General features: G+C 43.1%; 1 protein-coding gene across 1 annotated transcript in view; it reads right to left on the bottom strand.

Annotated features, from left to right (window-relative positions):
* kcnip4a (potassium voltage-gated channel interacting protein 4a) overlaps positions 1–15,715 on the bottom strand; it is a gene marked incomplete at both ends in the record, with an annotated part of 155,122 nt that extends 139,407 nt beyond the window's left edge. The window contains one exon of the mRNA XM_080547233.1: positions 15,577–15,715. Within this exon, the coding sequence (XP_080403359.1) occupies positions 15,577–15,715 (139 nt within the window). The remainder of the gene's footprint in view (positions 1–15,576) is intronic.
* Between the last annotated feature and the right edge of the window lie 251 nt (positions 15,716–15,966).

The raw sequence follows: 15,966 nt of genomic DNA, 5'->3' as shown, positions 1-15,966 counted from the left end.
TGCAAGGCGCCGGCCCGCTCACTGGGAGCAATTTGGGGTTCAGTGTCTTGCCCAAGGACACTTCGACATGTGGCCCCCCGGGGCGCGAACCGCCAATCTGCCAACCTTGCGATCATTAGACGGCGGCTCTACCTCCTGCGCCACAGCCACCCCACTATACCTCCCATCCCTCCCTCCCTCCCTATACCTCCCATCCCCCCCTCCCTCCCATCCCTCCCTCCCTCCCTATACCTCCCATCCCCCCCTCCCTCCCTATACCTCCCATCCCTCCCTTCCTCCCTATACCTCCCATCCCTCCCATCCCTCCCTCTCTATAGCTCCTACAGTATATCTCCCATCCCTCCCTCCCTATAACTCCAATCCCTCCCTCCCTCCCTATACCTCCCATCCCTCCCTCCCTCCCTCCCTCCCTATACCTCCCATCCCTCCCTTCCTCCCTCCCTATACCTCCCATCCCTCCCTCCCTCCCATCCCTATACCTCCCATCCCTCTCTCCCTCCCTATACCTCCGATCCCTCCCTCCCATCCCTATACCTCCCTCCCTCGCTCGCTATACCTCCCATCCCTCCCTCCCTATAGCTCCCATCCCTCCCACCTCACAGATGTCCTTCTTGGCTGGAGGCGTCTGACAGGCCTTAGAGCCAGGATCATGTTGTCAGCTGTGGCTGAGCCAGTCAGTCTCATCCATCCCTCTATCCCAGGCCCCTCTCAGACCTTCCCTTCCATTAATATGACATTTCCATTCAGATGGAGGAGGGGGGGCGGGGGGGGGCAGCCTTATCTTTTCATTAGCAGACGTGTTGATGAGTCTCATAATCGAAATGTAAACAGAGGTGCCATCGCTCAATTATTTAAATGATTCATGGCGTGGAAAAAACAAATACGAATGCTTTCAATATCACACAGACGTTAAGGCGATTTGCAATCAGAGCAGCTTTCGAGGGACTTTAACAAAGTCAGAAAGTGACCTTTACGTAGGGAATAACATTGTGATAATGAAGAGAAATGTAAATGGGCCAGTTGTCATCTTAACATACTTAAATTGTTGCCTTGTGCTAAAAGTATGACATGAGGAGAGGCACGTATCAGCTTGAAAATGTCAGCCTGGACGTCTGGGACCACCAGCATTAGCAATGTCACGTAAACATATTTAATTCAGGACACTCGTTTCCATTATAAATGTGTCACTTGTTCAAATGTTCTTTCAGCAAATGTACAGTACTTTTGTCTTTCCTTACAATAGATAGGTGGAACATATGGAGGCATGTCATTACTCCTTCCTTGCATTTCTTAATAAGTAATAGTAAGTAAGTCAAACTTTATTTCTATAGTGCCCTTCGCAGCACGGACGCACAGGGTGCTTTACATCAAAATAAGAAAAGTTCAATTGAAACATACAAGGATTAAAAACCAAAACACAAACAGAGGAACACCTCACAGGGGACAACGTAAACAGAGCATAAACAGGAACAATAAAATGGCTATAGGTGACTGCCGGCCTGACTAAACAGATGAGGGATAAACAGGGATGCACCCATACCAGTACTCGTACTCGCACCCGATACTGCGCTCATGTACTCGTACTCATAAAACTACCCCGATACATCCGCCCCGATACCACTTTACGGCAACGTAACGTCTCGTAGCACGTAGGCAGAGGAAGAGCAACGTCAGCGGTTATTTTAGCATAAACGATGATGACAAAAGTAGAGCATACTGCAAAACTAAGCTCTGCTACATTGTCAAGAGGGGGATGTGAAAACTAGCTCCTTTGACTCGAGCAATTTGATAAAACATCTAAAGAAACGACCGAAGAAATTTTCTCATAGAATGCCTATAAGAAGACTCCAGCAAGACGTGCAGACCTGCTGGAACAGGAAGTACTACACGTTACAGTCTCTCATCGAGCAGAATCGGGCTTTTGGAATATTTGGGTCCGAATAATGAGCTCCCCGACAATCTTGCCACTCACAAGTGGACACTTCTGGAAAAGACTCTGAGTTAACCTGGAAAAGTGAGCTCCTTTGAGCATCAGATGTGATTCCTGCTGTGACCTCTGTACTTCAGAGACTTCTGAGAAACAGACAAGGACCACGGCATCGAAACAACAAAGGGAACCTTGGCTCTAGCCGTCAAGAGACCCTTCACTGACACCACACTACTGCACTGCAACTGCACTCCATCCGAGGTAGAGAGTGAGTGTGTGTTTGTGTGTGTGTGTGTGTGTTTGTGAGTGTTTGCTGAGCATGGGAGAAAAATAGAGAGAATGATGGAAACAAAACTTTCTCATGTTTATGACCTAAAACCTTTTACTATTTCACTTTTTACATAATCAATTTACTTTATTAAGTGATTTGAAGGCAATATATTGACATTCATTCATTCAACTTCAGACTAGCTTGTCCATCACCAGCTAAAATATAATTGTCTCTGTTTTAGGTATAAAGATAGTTTTTTCTCAATCAATCAATCAATCAATCATTGAAAACTATCTTTCTACCTAAAACAGAGAAAATTATATTTTAGCTTGTAACAGACAAGCAAGTCTGAAGTTGAAGGAAGTTGAAACATCAACACTGCTACAGAGGCCCAAGAGATGGTGATGATGGATCTTTTAGACTAGCTTGTCTGTATCTAAAATATGATTTTCTCTATTTTAAGTATAAAGATATTTTTTTCTCAAACATCAATCAATGATTGATCGATTGACAAACATCAACACTGCTACAGAGGCCCGAGAGATGGTGATGGTGGAGCTGCAGAAGGTGTCTGGAGGAGAGGCAGATAAACAGGAGGAGGAGGAGGAAGCACCTGCCAGAAAGCTACGCTAAGGTCCAGGATAGCAGCAACTCTGGACAGTGTGTTCCATGAGATAGCAGATGAGCAGGCATCAGCATTACTGAGTAGTGCAGCAGTCGGTGCTGCCTGCCTTTCAGGTACAGGACATACTGTACCTTGGTGAGACTTCTACAACTTCTCGGGAAGACAGAACCACTGCAGTACAAAGTGCGGGGTTAACAAAGTGCAGAACATTGTTTCTGGCCCAAATGTCACGCAGATACCGCTCAGCACCATGCAGTAGTGTGGAAAGTGAAAGGCTTCGTTCTAATGATCTGATTAACAACAAAAAAGCAAAGGGTGGCTACTTTGAGGAATCTAAAATCTAAGACCTATTTAGAGTTATTTCACACTTTTTTGTGAAGTACATCATTCCACATGTGTTCATTCATAGTTTTGATGCCTTCAGTGAGAATCTACAATGTAAATAGTCATGAAAATAAAGGAAACACATTGAATGAGAAGGTGTGTCCAAACTTTTGGCCTGTACTGTATATATATTTCATTTGTTGCAGTCAGAAAGTGAGGTACAGCTGATGAAAATAAAACAAGTTTTCAAAGTCATTGTTAGAACTGTAACGGTCTCGGTACTCAGTATCGGCAAGTACCCAAATCGTACCCAAATCGGTGCATCCCTATTTCTTAACCAATTCAAACATCAAAACTGCCCTCCATCTTGCTTGCATTTACACAACAATGTTATCTACACCAAGCTCAAAAAAAAAAAAAAATCTTGTTTTCACATGAAAATATCCAGACGGTGGTGTAGCGGTCTAAGCACTGGCCACTAGTGCAAGCTGCCCACCGGGGACTGGGATCGTATCCCAGCTCGCCAGATCCGGATATGGCTGGGGCACACACGGGGAGCGGCATATTGGGCGGCCACTCCCGAGGGCGGTATAGGAGTAGTTCCGGACAAGGATCCGTCGCGCAACAGCGCCCCCGGGGTGCCGGAATAACAGGTGCTGGGCTCGAGGAGCCAGTCACCTAGTCTGCCTGGCGGCCTCCTCTGGGACTGCCGGCCACGGGGTCGTGCGGCGGATCCTTCGCAATAGGCAGGGGATAATTGGATGCTAGGTTGGGTTCAATTGGCTACCAAATTGGGTGAAAAAGGGATAAAAAAAATATTATTATTTTTTTTCAAAACAATTTTTAAAAAAAATATCCAGAGACAAATTGTCTTGTACAGTAGCTCATTCACCATACTGTGAACTGAATTGGCTCACTGACAATTTAAACAAATCTGGGCTCATATATCATATCGTTGTCAGATTACAGCATTGTTGCGCTGCTCCCAGTCCGGGTCAATGCGTTGATGCCCTGCCTCTTTCAATGGTGACATGTTGGCCACCTGCCAGAGCAGTCACCCCTCAGATCAGACAGGTCATATGGTAAGAGATAAACATGGCAACGCATTACATTACATGTCACTGACCCGCCTGACGTTGTATCTATTAAACATAGCTTAAAACTCAAAACCCACTTGTATTCTTTAGCGTTCCCTGACTAAGGGATGAGGCTGGAGAAACGGAAACCACTCTCAAATTCATAGACGGAGCTGTAGGCCTATAGATGCAAGGACCGACTGTCCGTTAGATAACAAAATGATCATTTTAACATCGTTTTGAAGCCATTACAACAAGTGATTTGTTTACAACAAGTTTACATCATGGGTTCTGGATGGGGTCAGATGCTGTTTGACACCGACGGCCGAGGCGACGAATTGAATCTGTGACATGGACAGGTGAGTAAAAGCAGTACGACACAGACGCATGAAAGTCATTTATGTCTGCTGGCGCCCAGACGTAGAGGATCACTGTACCCGGTATCAATCACCAGGGCTATTTATACACCGCCAGGCCACCTCTGGAATAAAAAGATGGGACTGAAGTAGGTTACCCCAACAGTCAGTAGAGAGAGAGGGAGAAGGAGAAGGAGAGAGAGAGAGACAGAGAGAGACAGAGAGAGAGAGAGAGAGAGAGAGAGAGGGAGAAGGAGAGAGAGAGACAGAGAGAGAGAGACAGAGAGAGAGAAAGAGAGAGGGAGAGAGAGGGAGAGAGAGAGAGAGGAAGAGAGAGAGAGAGAGGGAGAGAGAGATAGGGAGAGAGAGAGAGAGACAGAGAGACAGAGAGAGAGAGACAGAGAGAGAGAGAGACAGAGAGAGAGAGAGAGAGAGAGAGACAGAGAGGGAGACAGAGAGAGAGAGATAGAAGCCTCTGATGTAAAAGGAGATCATGAAAGAGGGATGTAGAGATAAAAAAAACAGACATCTTTGAAACAGCTGATTTTTTTTATGCAACACAGTTAATAACAGGACGCGATATGTTATTAACTATGTAGTCTGGTATCGGTTTCCGGCAAAAGATATTCAAGTAGTGCACCTTTCAACAACCTGAAACGCTGAAGTGATATGAAATCCACATCTGTTCCCCCTGGAAAAACAGACGTGAAACACACACTGCCTAGTGGAACGGAAAAAAACAACAACCTGTGGTTACGACACAGCTTAAATGTATGCAGGCCTATAGAGCTATGTGGCCTATAGCTATAGGAGGCCGATATTGAGCCTCAGGGCCAAAACTCAAGAACAAGAAGCTAACCAACAGCTACCTGCCCCAGGCAAGCAGGCTAATAAACAAGCCTACCGGTACTGTAGACTATTGACTATCATCCCCAAGCACACCCCATGTATACGGACTACCTAAACCTTAAGCTCACAGTCACTTTACTCAATACTAACCTCTCACACCCACTGCCAGCGAGTGCAATATTAACGACTCTTTTAGTGCTATTTATTTATTCTAACTGTTGTACAGCTAATTGTATCCTGTTTTATTTGTCACTTAGGTCTTGTACCATTGTCACTTTTTTTTATCTCGACTTATCTTGCCGTTTGCCTCATTGTCTTGTGCTGCAATGTCAGGAAGCTTGGTCCTGGTGATCTTGAGGGTGGTTTGGTCGTTAAACCTGAGGCAACGGGAGGGGGTGTGGAGGGGGACGAGGTTGGCAGTGAAAATAGTGAAAGTAGTGAAAATACCACCGCTCATCCGTGATCAGACTTTGCTGAGGTTGCTGGAACTGAAGAGTATCAATAGAGTGCAAAATAACAGCATCCGCACACTCAAACACTGTGCAAAAAAGACTTAGTTTATTGCGAGCTTTCGGTCATAGACCTTCTTCGACAATAAAACGTAACAAGAAAACTTGAAACTTGAACTTGAAACTTGAACTTGAAACTATAGAATGAACCTACAGCATGGGCTGACGAGCCGCGTGTGTCCCCCACACGCGTGGCAAGGACACTATGGCGTTAGCAGCACGCTGTCTAAGTTTCACCACATGTATCAGTTTCTCGACAGTGACAGGGGACGCGTCCTAATGCCTGACAATCAACTACTTTGAGCCACTTTGAGCCGCTTTGCAGATGGCTCCATTACTGGGGTCGCCGATTCTGAAGCTAAGCCTCAGCTATGTTTACTCACTAATCCTGTTGATGGTAACAGCGGCAGTGATCCTGTTGATTGTCTAGTCAGGTTTGGGAACACACAACCTCAAATGACTGACTATACTGCCTATGGGACCAGAATGTTCCAAGTCAGGTATGGGGTCAGGAAAAAACAACCATAAGAACAATATTACACACATTGTTGTGTGTTATTGTATATCTAGCAATTGTACGTCTCTTTGCCAATTTGCTGTATACCGTTTTCAAAATGTATTCATCTATGTCTGCCACTCACTAGTCATGACAATGGGTCAACCTGGGTCACTATGAACGACACACAGAGGCAACAACACTGCATGCGTGTGCTTCCCAGGTCTCGAGCGAAAACACACCGCTACAGGCGATTCAACAAGATGACCAAACGACACTGCTGCAGTAAGTTTCCCTTTAATCCATCATTGCCTTATCCGACTTTCACCTTGAATCCACAGAGGCCTAACTCTCTGGCCCGAGTGGGAAAACTGATCTGGAAGAAAGCTAAGTTTTCTGTACCACTTCACTTAAAGCCAACACATAGACTATGCTACATTGCTACATTAAGCCATAATGCTTAAGTCTTGTGATAAGATCTAATAAAGTCAGTGACCTGAATGACTGACGGGTTGTTTGATGCATTTGAGAATGTCTCTCATTCAGGTTCAACAGAACCATGTCCATCGTGAATCGCTTGCATGACAGGATGAGTTATTTGCGAACTTTCCCTCCTCTTTCGACTTGTTTTTTCAGAAACGGAACACGAGGGGTGACAGACAATAATTAATCTGTGTCTCTTTGTTTTGGGAGACGGCGGATACTGTGTCGTGCTTGCGGTTGCACTTTTTCCTCTGGCAATTAAATTAGCAATGAAGCCATTATGAGATTGTAAGAGGAGATGTCAGAGGGGAACAAGCTTGACAAAAATGACCTAAATAAAAAATAAACAAAGTACTTCAAGTTATCCAATGTGTTTCTACCCGGGGGGTTTGAGGACATGACCCTGAAATGTAATCTCATGGTGGGGGATTCTGCATCTGATGGATGGGCAGACCAGTGGAGAACACTTGAACCCCTATGAATTGAATGTAAATGTGTGCGCTGACCTGCCAGTGAAGAAGGGTTCATGTAGAAGATGTTGGGAGAGATTGCATCGGTGATTGCTGCTAGTTTTTTTTTTTTTTTTTTTTTTTCCCGTGTGATTTCTATTCTTTTGTGGCATCTGAAAAGTTAGTAACGATGATTTTTTGTTAACTACCAAAATGAGGAAAGGGAAGGTTGTTAATCTTCTGGATACTAAACTGTGGTTTGGTGGTCTTTGTCTTTTTCTTTTGTATTACATTGTGGATACTGATTGTTTGTTATGTATTTATTTTGTGTTGAATGATTGAATGAATTGGATTATAAAATTTAAGTATAATTACTTACTTGAGAGTGACGGATAGTGACGGATAGGGGCAGGACATGATAAGCTTAGGCTTCATCCTACTCCCTTTCCAACAGTGATAGGCCTGTACTCTTCATATTAGTTATTTTGTTCTTTTATTATTTTAAATCATGTTCGAAATAAAATATTCATTCATTAGTAACACCCAGAATTGATTTGACCTTCTTTGGATGTTTTCATTATGTTGCCTTTGGGTATTTTGAATGATTGTTTGACCTGAGAGCCAATATAGGATAACGATCAAGTGGTCTTCATGTCTTAACCTGGAGTGTAACTGTGAGTAAACTCCACGTTGATGACAACGTTGAAGGAGTGGAGGGCATCTCTCTGAAGCTGAAAGCATTTATGATTTGCAAATGCTGAAGAACACTTGAGTCAAGTGTCTTCTGATGAATACTAATTTGCTCTATTTCGAGTCTCTAGAGAGCTTAATGACAAAGTGATATGTCACCCATATCCATATTTATCTGCCACAATCATCATTTATTAATATCGTGCCCGACTTTATCAGCAAACATCCATATTTTGTCTGCATCGAGGGCAACCGGGAACCAAACAGTGGAAAGAGACTAACATAAGCAACCATCGCCATAGCCATTAGTGCCAATTTACAATGAGGTCAATGGGCACGTCGATTTAAGCATCGTGAGATGGCATCGTTGAAAACCCCTAACACCTTACAACATCATCATTCATCAGTCATCGATAATCAGCTAATGGCAAACCAGAAGCCAAGATGGACATGTACGGTATATATCATATATCATTGTGGAAAACCATTTGGATATTACAATCAGTCAGCTCACCCTAAGTAAAACAATCACATTGAAATACCCGTCGAAGAATCAAACCTGGATCGAAATAAATCAATCAATATGGTTGACAGAAAACGATGGAATTGGATAGGGTTAGGCATTTCATTGCTAGGAGTATGTGTGGATTGATTTACACTGAATATATTCAGTGTGCTTCTATATGCGAATTAGTAATATTCGTTTTACCATCATCTTCAAATGTCTAATATACATGCACTGTACAACCATTAAGTAAATACTGTATACTCAGCACTTGAGTTGAGGGGGGATGAGGGGGGATGGCATCCCCGCTGAAATAAAAACAGTCAAAAATTACCCCCCTTCTAAAACTGCCATCCCCCCTTTCCATCCCTTATGTAATTTTATCAATGAACGTGGTATTACTGCTATTTCAACATTTAGTTTTGTGCCTATTGAGTAAAATACTGTGGGCGAGGAGGGGGCACGCACACATGCAATGACATTTTTACCAAGTCACTGACACTGAAGTCACTGACGCTGTGGGGATGCTAAAATTGTCCCCATATGATCAAATCCACCATCCCCCCTGATGTTCTTTTACAACTTGAGTACTGACTGTATGTCCATGTTCATTCTGGACTATGGAACATTTCTAGTGTCTAGATGCTGTGTCGGTCAGGAGCTTGCTGCCATCTCCTGGTGATGAAGGAGAAGCTGAGGAACACAATGTATAGGCAGCCTTGTGAACACTGTCATGGATTTTTCACATGTATGGCAGTTCATAATGCTCTATACTGCATCTTGTAAAGGATTTTTAACATGTATGTATTGTATGTACCGGTATGTGTTACGGTACATGTGGGAATACGGTACATGTGGGAAAACTAGGGTTAGGGTTAGGTGCTACGTCGACTTGGTACATGCTGGCATGTCTAACCCTAACCCTAATCCTATCCCTAACCCTAACCCTACCCCTAACCCTAACCCTAACCCTAACCCTAACCTTAACCCTAGCACCTAACCCTAACCCTAGTTTTCCCACATGTACCGTCTTCCCACACGTACCGTAACATATGCATGGTCTATCCATGTGGATATCCACAGAGTGTAACAGTAGATTTCCATGGAGTAATTCCTGTGGGATTGTTGAGAGTCTGGCTGTCCTGTTTATGAACACATAGCCCTTGATTGAGGGCCTTGTGTTCATGGACAGTGATGGAGTGCAGACTTGTCATCAATGTTGTGACAAAGATGTTGACAATATATCAAATGTACAATGTGAAAGTTGTGTGGCAGTCTTTGAAAGCTTCCCGTTGTGAAGTCGATTTGACTGGCCCAACTCGAGTTGTGAAAGATCATTTTCTTTAATAAATATTATACCTAGATTTAAAGCAAGTTCCTATCTTGAGTCTCATAATTAATCCACAACAACACTCAAGTCTGTTCTTACAGGAATATCTAAATGCATTACCCTTCAGAGAGAGGGTGATGCTGACAGGAGGTTATGCCAGAGAGAGCTTTTTTGGGATCCATACCCTCGGTCTAATTGAGGATTTCGACATGAGTGTTGTGCTATGAATAAATTACTTAAGATTCATATGTCCTATGCTATATGATGGCTACTGCCTAATGTCTGCATGTTTGTAGCATTTCTCTATAGTTTTTTGTTCTGTATGTATTGTAAATATTAGATTTTGGTGTTTCCTGTCTCATGAACACTTGTGTATGTTTTTGTAGTCCACTAAATCTAAGACTACAATTCCCTTGATGCCTAGCCACTAGGTGACATTTTTCACACAAGTGTTGTGCGTCGGGGAAATCAAGTGATGTTGTTTGAACCCTTTATACCACTGCATTCTCTTGTCTGCTTTATGCCTGAAGGTCTATGACCAAAAGCTCGCAATAAAACGTTTTTGCACAGTGTTTGAGTGTGCGGATGCTGTTATTTTGCACTCCAGGAATATCAAATTTCATTAAGATTATGCAGCATAATAAACACATGAACAAATGCATGTTATTCATGACACAGATCAGAATCTGATCACAATTTAGTGGGCATTTTAATTTGAAAACAACATCAACGCACTCTCCCATCAAGAATAACCATAACTTTCCACCCCCTCCGATTCTACCTTCGGGACTAAGTCCTCAAAGGCTATTAAATCCATGTCTAATCTATATGTCAATGGCAAGTTTGGATCGTTTGCACAACTCTCTCAATTATTCTATTCACGGAAGTCTCACTTTTTCAGATACCTCAAAATCATTTTGTCCAGAAAAGTAATGCCTCGTTCCCAGACTTCCAGACAAACAAAGCGGTAGATTCTCTCACTATCCCCCAAGTAGCAAAGGTCTAATTTATGTTATCCATAACAATATATGCGATATATCACCCCATACTCACTGCAAGATGTTAGGAGACTCTGGGAGAAAGACCTTGGAGAGGAAATGACAGATGATCAATGGGGGGCCAGTGCTTGACTTGATACACTTCCCGTGTGCCAGGCACAGCTTGATACAACTCAAAATTGTTTTGAGAGCACACCTGACCGAGGCAAGCCTGGCGAAAATGTTAAGGGAGGGTCGAGTCTGTCACGTCTGTCACCTAGACGTGACAGGGCACGAGCGTCTATAAACGGAGGCTTTAGCGCTGTCGCTCATTTCCCAGTAACTGCACCTCCGTCCTGAGGGGCCTGTTGGCACGTGGCAGGCTAGGCCACGGTGATTATTTGTGTACTGGAGCAACAGCCTGTGCTGAGAAGAAGGCTAATATGCTCTGAACCAACATAGTAGAAGGAGGAGGAGGAGGAGGAGGAGGAGGGGAAACTGGGGAGCATAAACAAATGCTCAGTCTTCTTCAAACGGGCGAGGCTCCTGACAGAAACACCTGCCGCTGTAACGTGGGCCCAGCTGGGCCTTTGAGGCTCTTTGATTACAAGACGGAGAGGTCCAAATAATGACACACACACACACACACTCACACACTCACACACTCACACACTCACACACTCACACACTCACACACTCACACACTCACACACTCACACACACACACACACACGCACACGCACACCTCTTTCAAATACACACACATCAAATATCCATTCGCTACAACAAGACACCGAGATCCCACAGATGGAGTCGTCTATGTGTTACACGATAGACGCAGGTGAGACAGAAGGAAAGTGTGTGGGGCACTTCAGGCAATAGCAAACAGCAGTCCAACATTGTGTCATCCTTTTCCTCTGGCCTGACAGAAATATCATTATAATGCAAAGTAATGTCATGAACCCCTAAAGAATAATGATATAGTCTAATAGTGTCATAAATCATTCTCCAAGCAAATGTCATTTTTGTCATAACGACTGACAATATACGGCAATGTGGTGGCGGTGGCACGACACTTGCAGGAAAAAAGGTTGTGTTTTAAAAGGGTGACATTGCCTACGTATGCAAAAGCAAGACATCGATGTGCCATAAAACAGATGGATCTGCGATTCCTCAACAGCGAGGAAGACTGCTAAACAGCAGACAGCAACAACACAAGACTGAACTGAAGCAGAATTCAAAACGAGGCGGTTCTCATTCTCCTCTGGGCCAAAGCGGCCGACTCTGTCATTATGAGTGTATATTATAGAAGAGCATCTCAAGGCAAACTAAAAAGCAGATAATAATACTAATAATACATTTTATTTGTAATGCACTTTACATAAAGAAATCTCAAAGTGCTACAGATTTAAAAATAAGAAGAAAGATAAACAAATAAAACATTAAACATTTTCAACAAAAAAAAGGCTAATAAAAGGCTCTATTAAAAAGGTAGGTTTTTAAGGCCTCATTTAAAAGCATCCACAGACTGTGGTGCCCTTAGGTGGTCAGGGAGAGCATTCCACGGCCTGGGAGCAGGAGAGCAGAAGGCCCGATCTCCCATGGTGCGGAGCTTGGTCCTGGGGGTCTTGAGGAGGTTGGTGGCAGTAGAACGGAGGGTGCGTGATTCCAAGAAAAACATTTTCAAATACTAAATGGACTGTCTTACATAGTGCCTTCTTCCAAAGCGCTTTAAAACGGCCTCTCATTCACCCATTCACACACCCATTCACACACCAATGGCGGCAAGCTACCATGCAAGGCGCCGGCCCCTCTCATTGGGAGCAATTTGAGGTTCAGTGTCTTGCCCAAGGACACCTCGACATGTGGCCAGCTGGGGCTTGAACCGCCGATCTGCCAACCTGGCGATCATTAGATGCTGCCTCTACCTCCTGAGAAACAGCCGCCCACTACGCAGAGCCACGCTGACCTCAGTTAACTGCAGTAGGAGAGTTTACTTCAGTGCAGTGCTGTACAGCATCCCTTTCTAAAGGATTCAATAGTTTTGTCTCGATCTTTAACTTTTCCACATTTTTTGCTGAGTATGTTCACTCTGCAAAACAAAATCTAATAATATATGCCATTTAGCTGATGCTTTTATCCAAAGCGACTTACATTGCACCGAGTGCGTACATTTTCAGTATATATGGTCCCAGCGGGAATCGAACCCACAACCTAAGCGTTGTTAGCGCCATGCTCTACCAACTGAGCCACAGAGGACCACTATGAGTGTTGATATTAGTTGAACGGGGTCTATGTTTTAACATTAATGAGGCTTGGTGTTTTTCTTAACACCTTTAAAGACTTTTTACATCACATTTACATTTTTGTTATTTCGCGCACGCTTTTATCCAAAGCGACTTTAATGAGTACATTTTGTCAACAGTAAGAGAACCGACAGTACATTCTATCATCGTAAGAGAACCCTTCAATTTGAACTGGTGAACCGATAGCAATTATTTTAAAAGAAAATGTTTACTCTTTGCTACTAACTGTACCCACTGTCTCTTCTTAGAATGGTCTTTCCCATAATATGGTCTATGCAAAGTCTATGCAAAGACAGTGTCATCATATGGGTCCAATAATATTGCAAACACTGTCTTTGCATAGACTTGTGGCTTAGATTAAGGTTGCCCATTATTAAACACTCATTAAACTCATGAATAGGCCTTCCAAATGTTATTCACTATATGGCAGATATATACTTCAATATATATAAAAGTATATCAGTCAAATGCTAAGTGACACATTTTGTATCCTGGTAGATTTCCATCTCTTCCTGAGATGCTTTTCCACATGTTTGACCAGAAGTCAAAGGGTTTGCTTATCCCTATCGTTATGATGAAATCAAGTGCAACACTGAAACACAACTGTGAACATTTCAAACCTGCAAACTGCGACACTTTAAATGAATGTGCAATAACACTATGTGCAATATGACAACCCTCGGGTACATAAGGTTCAGAGATAGGAAATGTTAGAATAGGTATAGCATAGCATAGAGTACAGCACAGTGTTTTATTTGTATAGCATAGTATAGTGGATAGTGTACATAGCCTTTATTTATGTAAACCAGCTCTTTTCCCTTCTTGTTTTTAGTTTTTTTTTCCTAGCACCAAGGGAGCCCCCCCTCCCAAATTTCGTTGTTTGGTACCTGTACTATAGCAATGACAATAAAGACCATTCATTCATTCATTTATGAAAGACTTATTTCCCCAAAAATATAGACTCTTACCTTTCATTTGACACCCCAATCTGATATGCTCTGATGAATTTCACATGCGGGTGTCCTCATGGGTCCTTCTACACTGAACTAAATTAAATGACATTGATCTGACCATAAGGCATAACACATAAAACAAAGGAAATTAGTCTTAATTCACTGGCAGTAAAGTAAGGTAAGGTCTGATATATACTGTATCACCCCTTAGCTGATGCTAATAATCATCACCATATATCAGTTTATGGCCCATAATTCCCCTGATCCCATTTTAGGAACCTCTGCTGAGGTAGGTGAATGCTATTCCACAAGGCCATATGACCAAAGTATATATACAGCCTGTGATGTAATCAATAACTCACTGGCTACAATGTGAATCAATTAACCATGCTGTCAGCTGCAGCATATGGTGCCATGAGTGGTGATCATTTTTTTCATTCTGAGCAGACTATAAATCATCCTATAAGGTGAGAGCAGGGCTAATCGATATCACACAGTGTTTAAATAGTCTTGACAGCCGGAGCCGACGCTTTTGCTCCATAAATTCCTACACTTCATTCCAGTTCAAAGTCGTGCAACATTGCTAGATGAAAAAAAATAAAAAATGTGTTAAGTTAATTTGATTCCCATAGGTCTTAATTATGTTGAGCTCCTCCATGGGGGGTTTGAATCAAAGTCTACAAACCAGAATTGAACTTTCCCAGTCTAGGGAACGAAGTGGAGGAAGGGTAGATGGTTTTTTGCAAGCTCTTTCTTTTTCCGAAAATTCCATCCATGTGTAACATGGGATGTCATCAAACCACCCACCACAAAACCATACGCTCATTACACAATGGAGTATTCAACAAAGCTGTGGTATAGAGTGGGGGTGTCTGCACAGTTGGTTAATTGCTGCAGAAGTACAGATACTGCATCACTGGACGCAAAAGACCCTTAGGACTTTGTCAAGACACTACTTTGTAAGATGTTTACTCAAAGAGTCGACGAGTTAATTAGACATTCTCGTACAAACATTTCAGCATCTCACGGACATGGTTTGTTATTCAAGGTTCCGTGTGAAGTAAATATGTTGTTCTACAGCACCGTAACACCACCACTGGAAATGAATTCCCTGCCTACCCTGATCTGATAGTGTTCTCTGGCACGATACTGCAGAGTTAAGTCATAGTCATTTTTATAGTCAATTTATTTAAACACGCACCAAACTACACCGGGTTTACGGTGCCCTAGGCGCGGACTCTAAACAACAGAGGGAAAAAAAACATAGCACAGCAAGACGGGTAAGGACAAACAAAATAAACAGTTGACTGCACTATCCACGACTAGGCTAAATGACTGACCACAGTCTTCAGGTCTCCGGCGAGATGACGCCATTGGATCAGGAACCACCAACCAGCTATTTATCCAACCAGCTATTTTAGTGACAACCTCGAGCGCAGGTCCCCTGTACCTTTGGTCTTAGGAGAGGCCCAGGCAACGACGCGTCGGACCAGACAGCAGTTGAGCAGGACTTTCTTGGAGATGCCGTGGTCCCGACGGAAATGCTGCAAGTCCTCTCTCCACTGGGTCCTCTTGACCGGCGCCGACATGGTCCTCCTCGCTCACTGTAGCAGAACACAGCATACTTACAGTGGGGGAAATAGGTATTCAACACACTAACACATTTAGAACCATTGGTCTTAACTTAGGCTAATAAAACTACACAGCTAAAGAAATGGGAACATTCCAATCCCTAAAAAAAGATAATGTCCAATGAAGTGGAATGACACAGGGAAAAAAGTATACAGTAAGAAAAAACACTAAAGCAGCTCACGCCACTAATGAGTTCTCCTACCTGTGC

The sequence above is a fragment of the Nansenia antarctica genome (genome assembly GCF_963989245.1).
Source record: "Nansenia antarctica genome assembly, chromosome: 17".
NCBI lineage: Eukaryota > Metazoa > Chordata > Actinopteri > Argentiniformes > Microstomatidae > Nansenia > Nansenia antarctica.
Note: the sequence above shows the minus strand (reverse complement) of the source record. Positions and strands in the feature narration are given on the sequence as shown.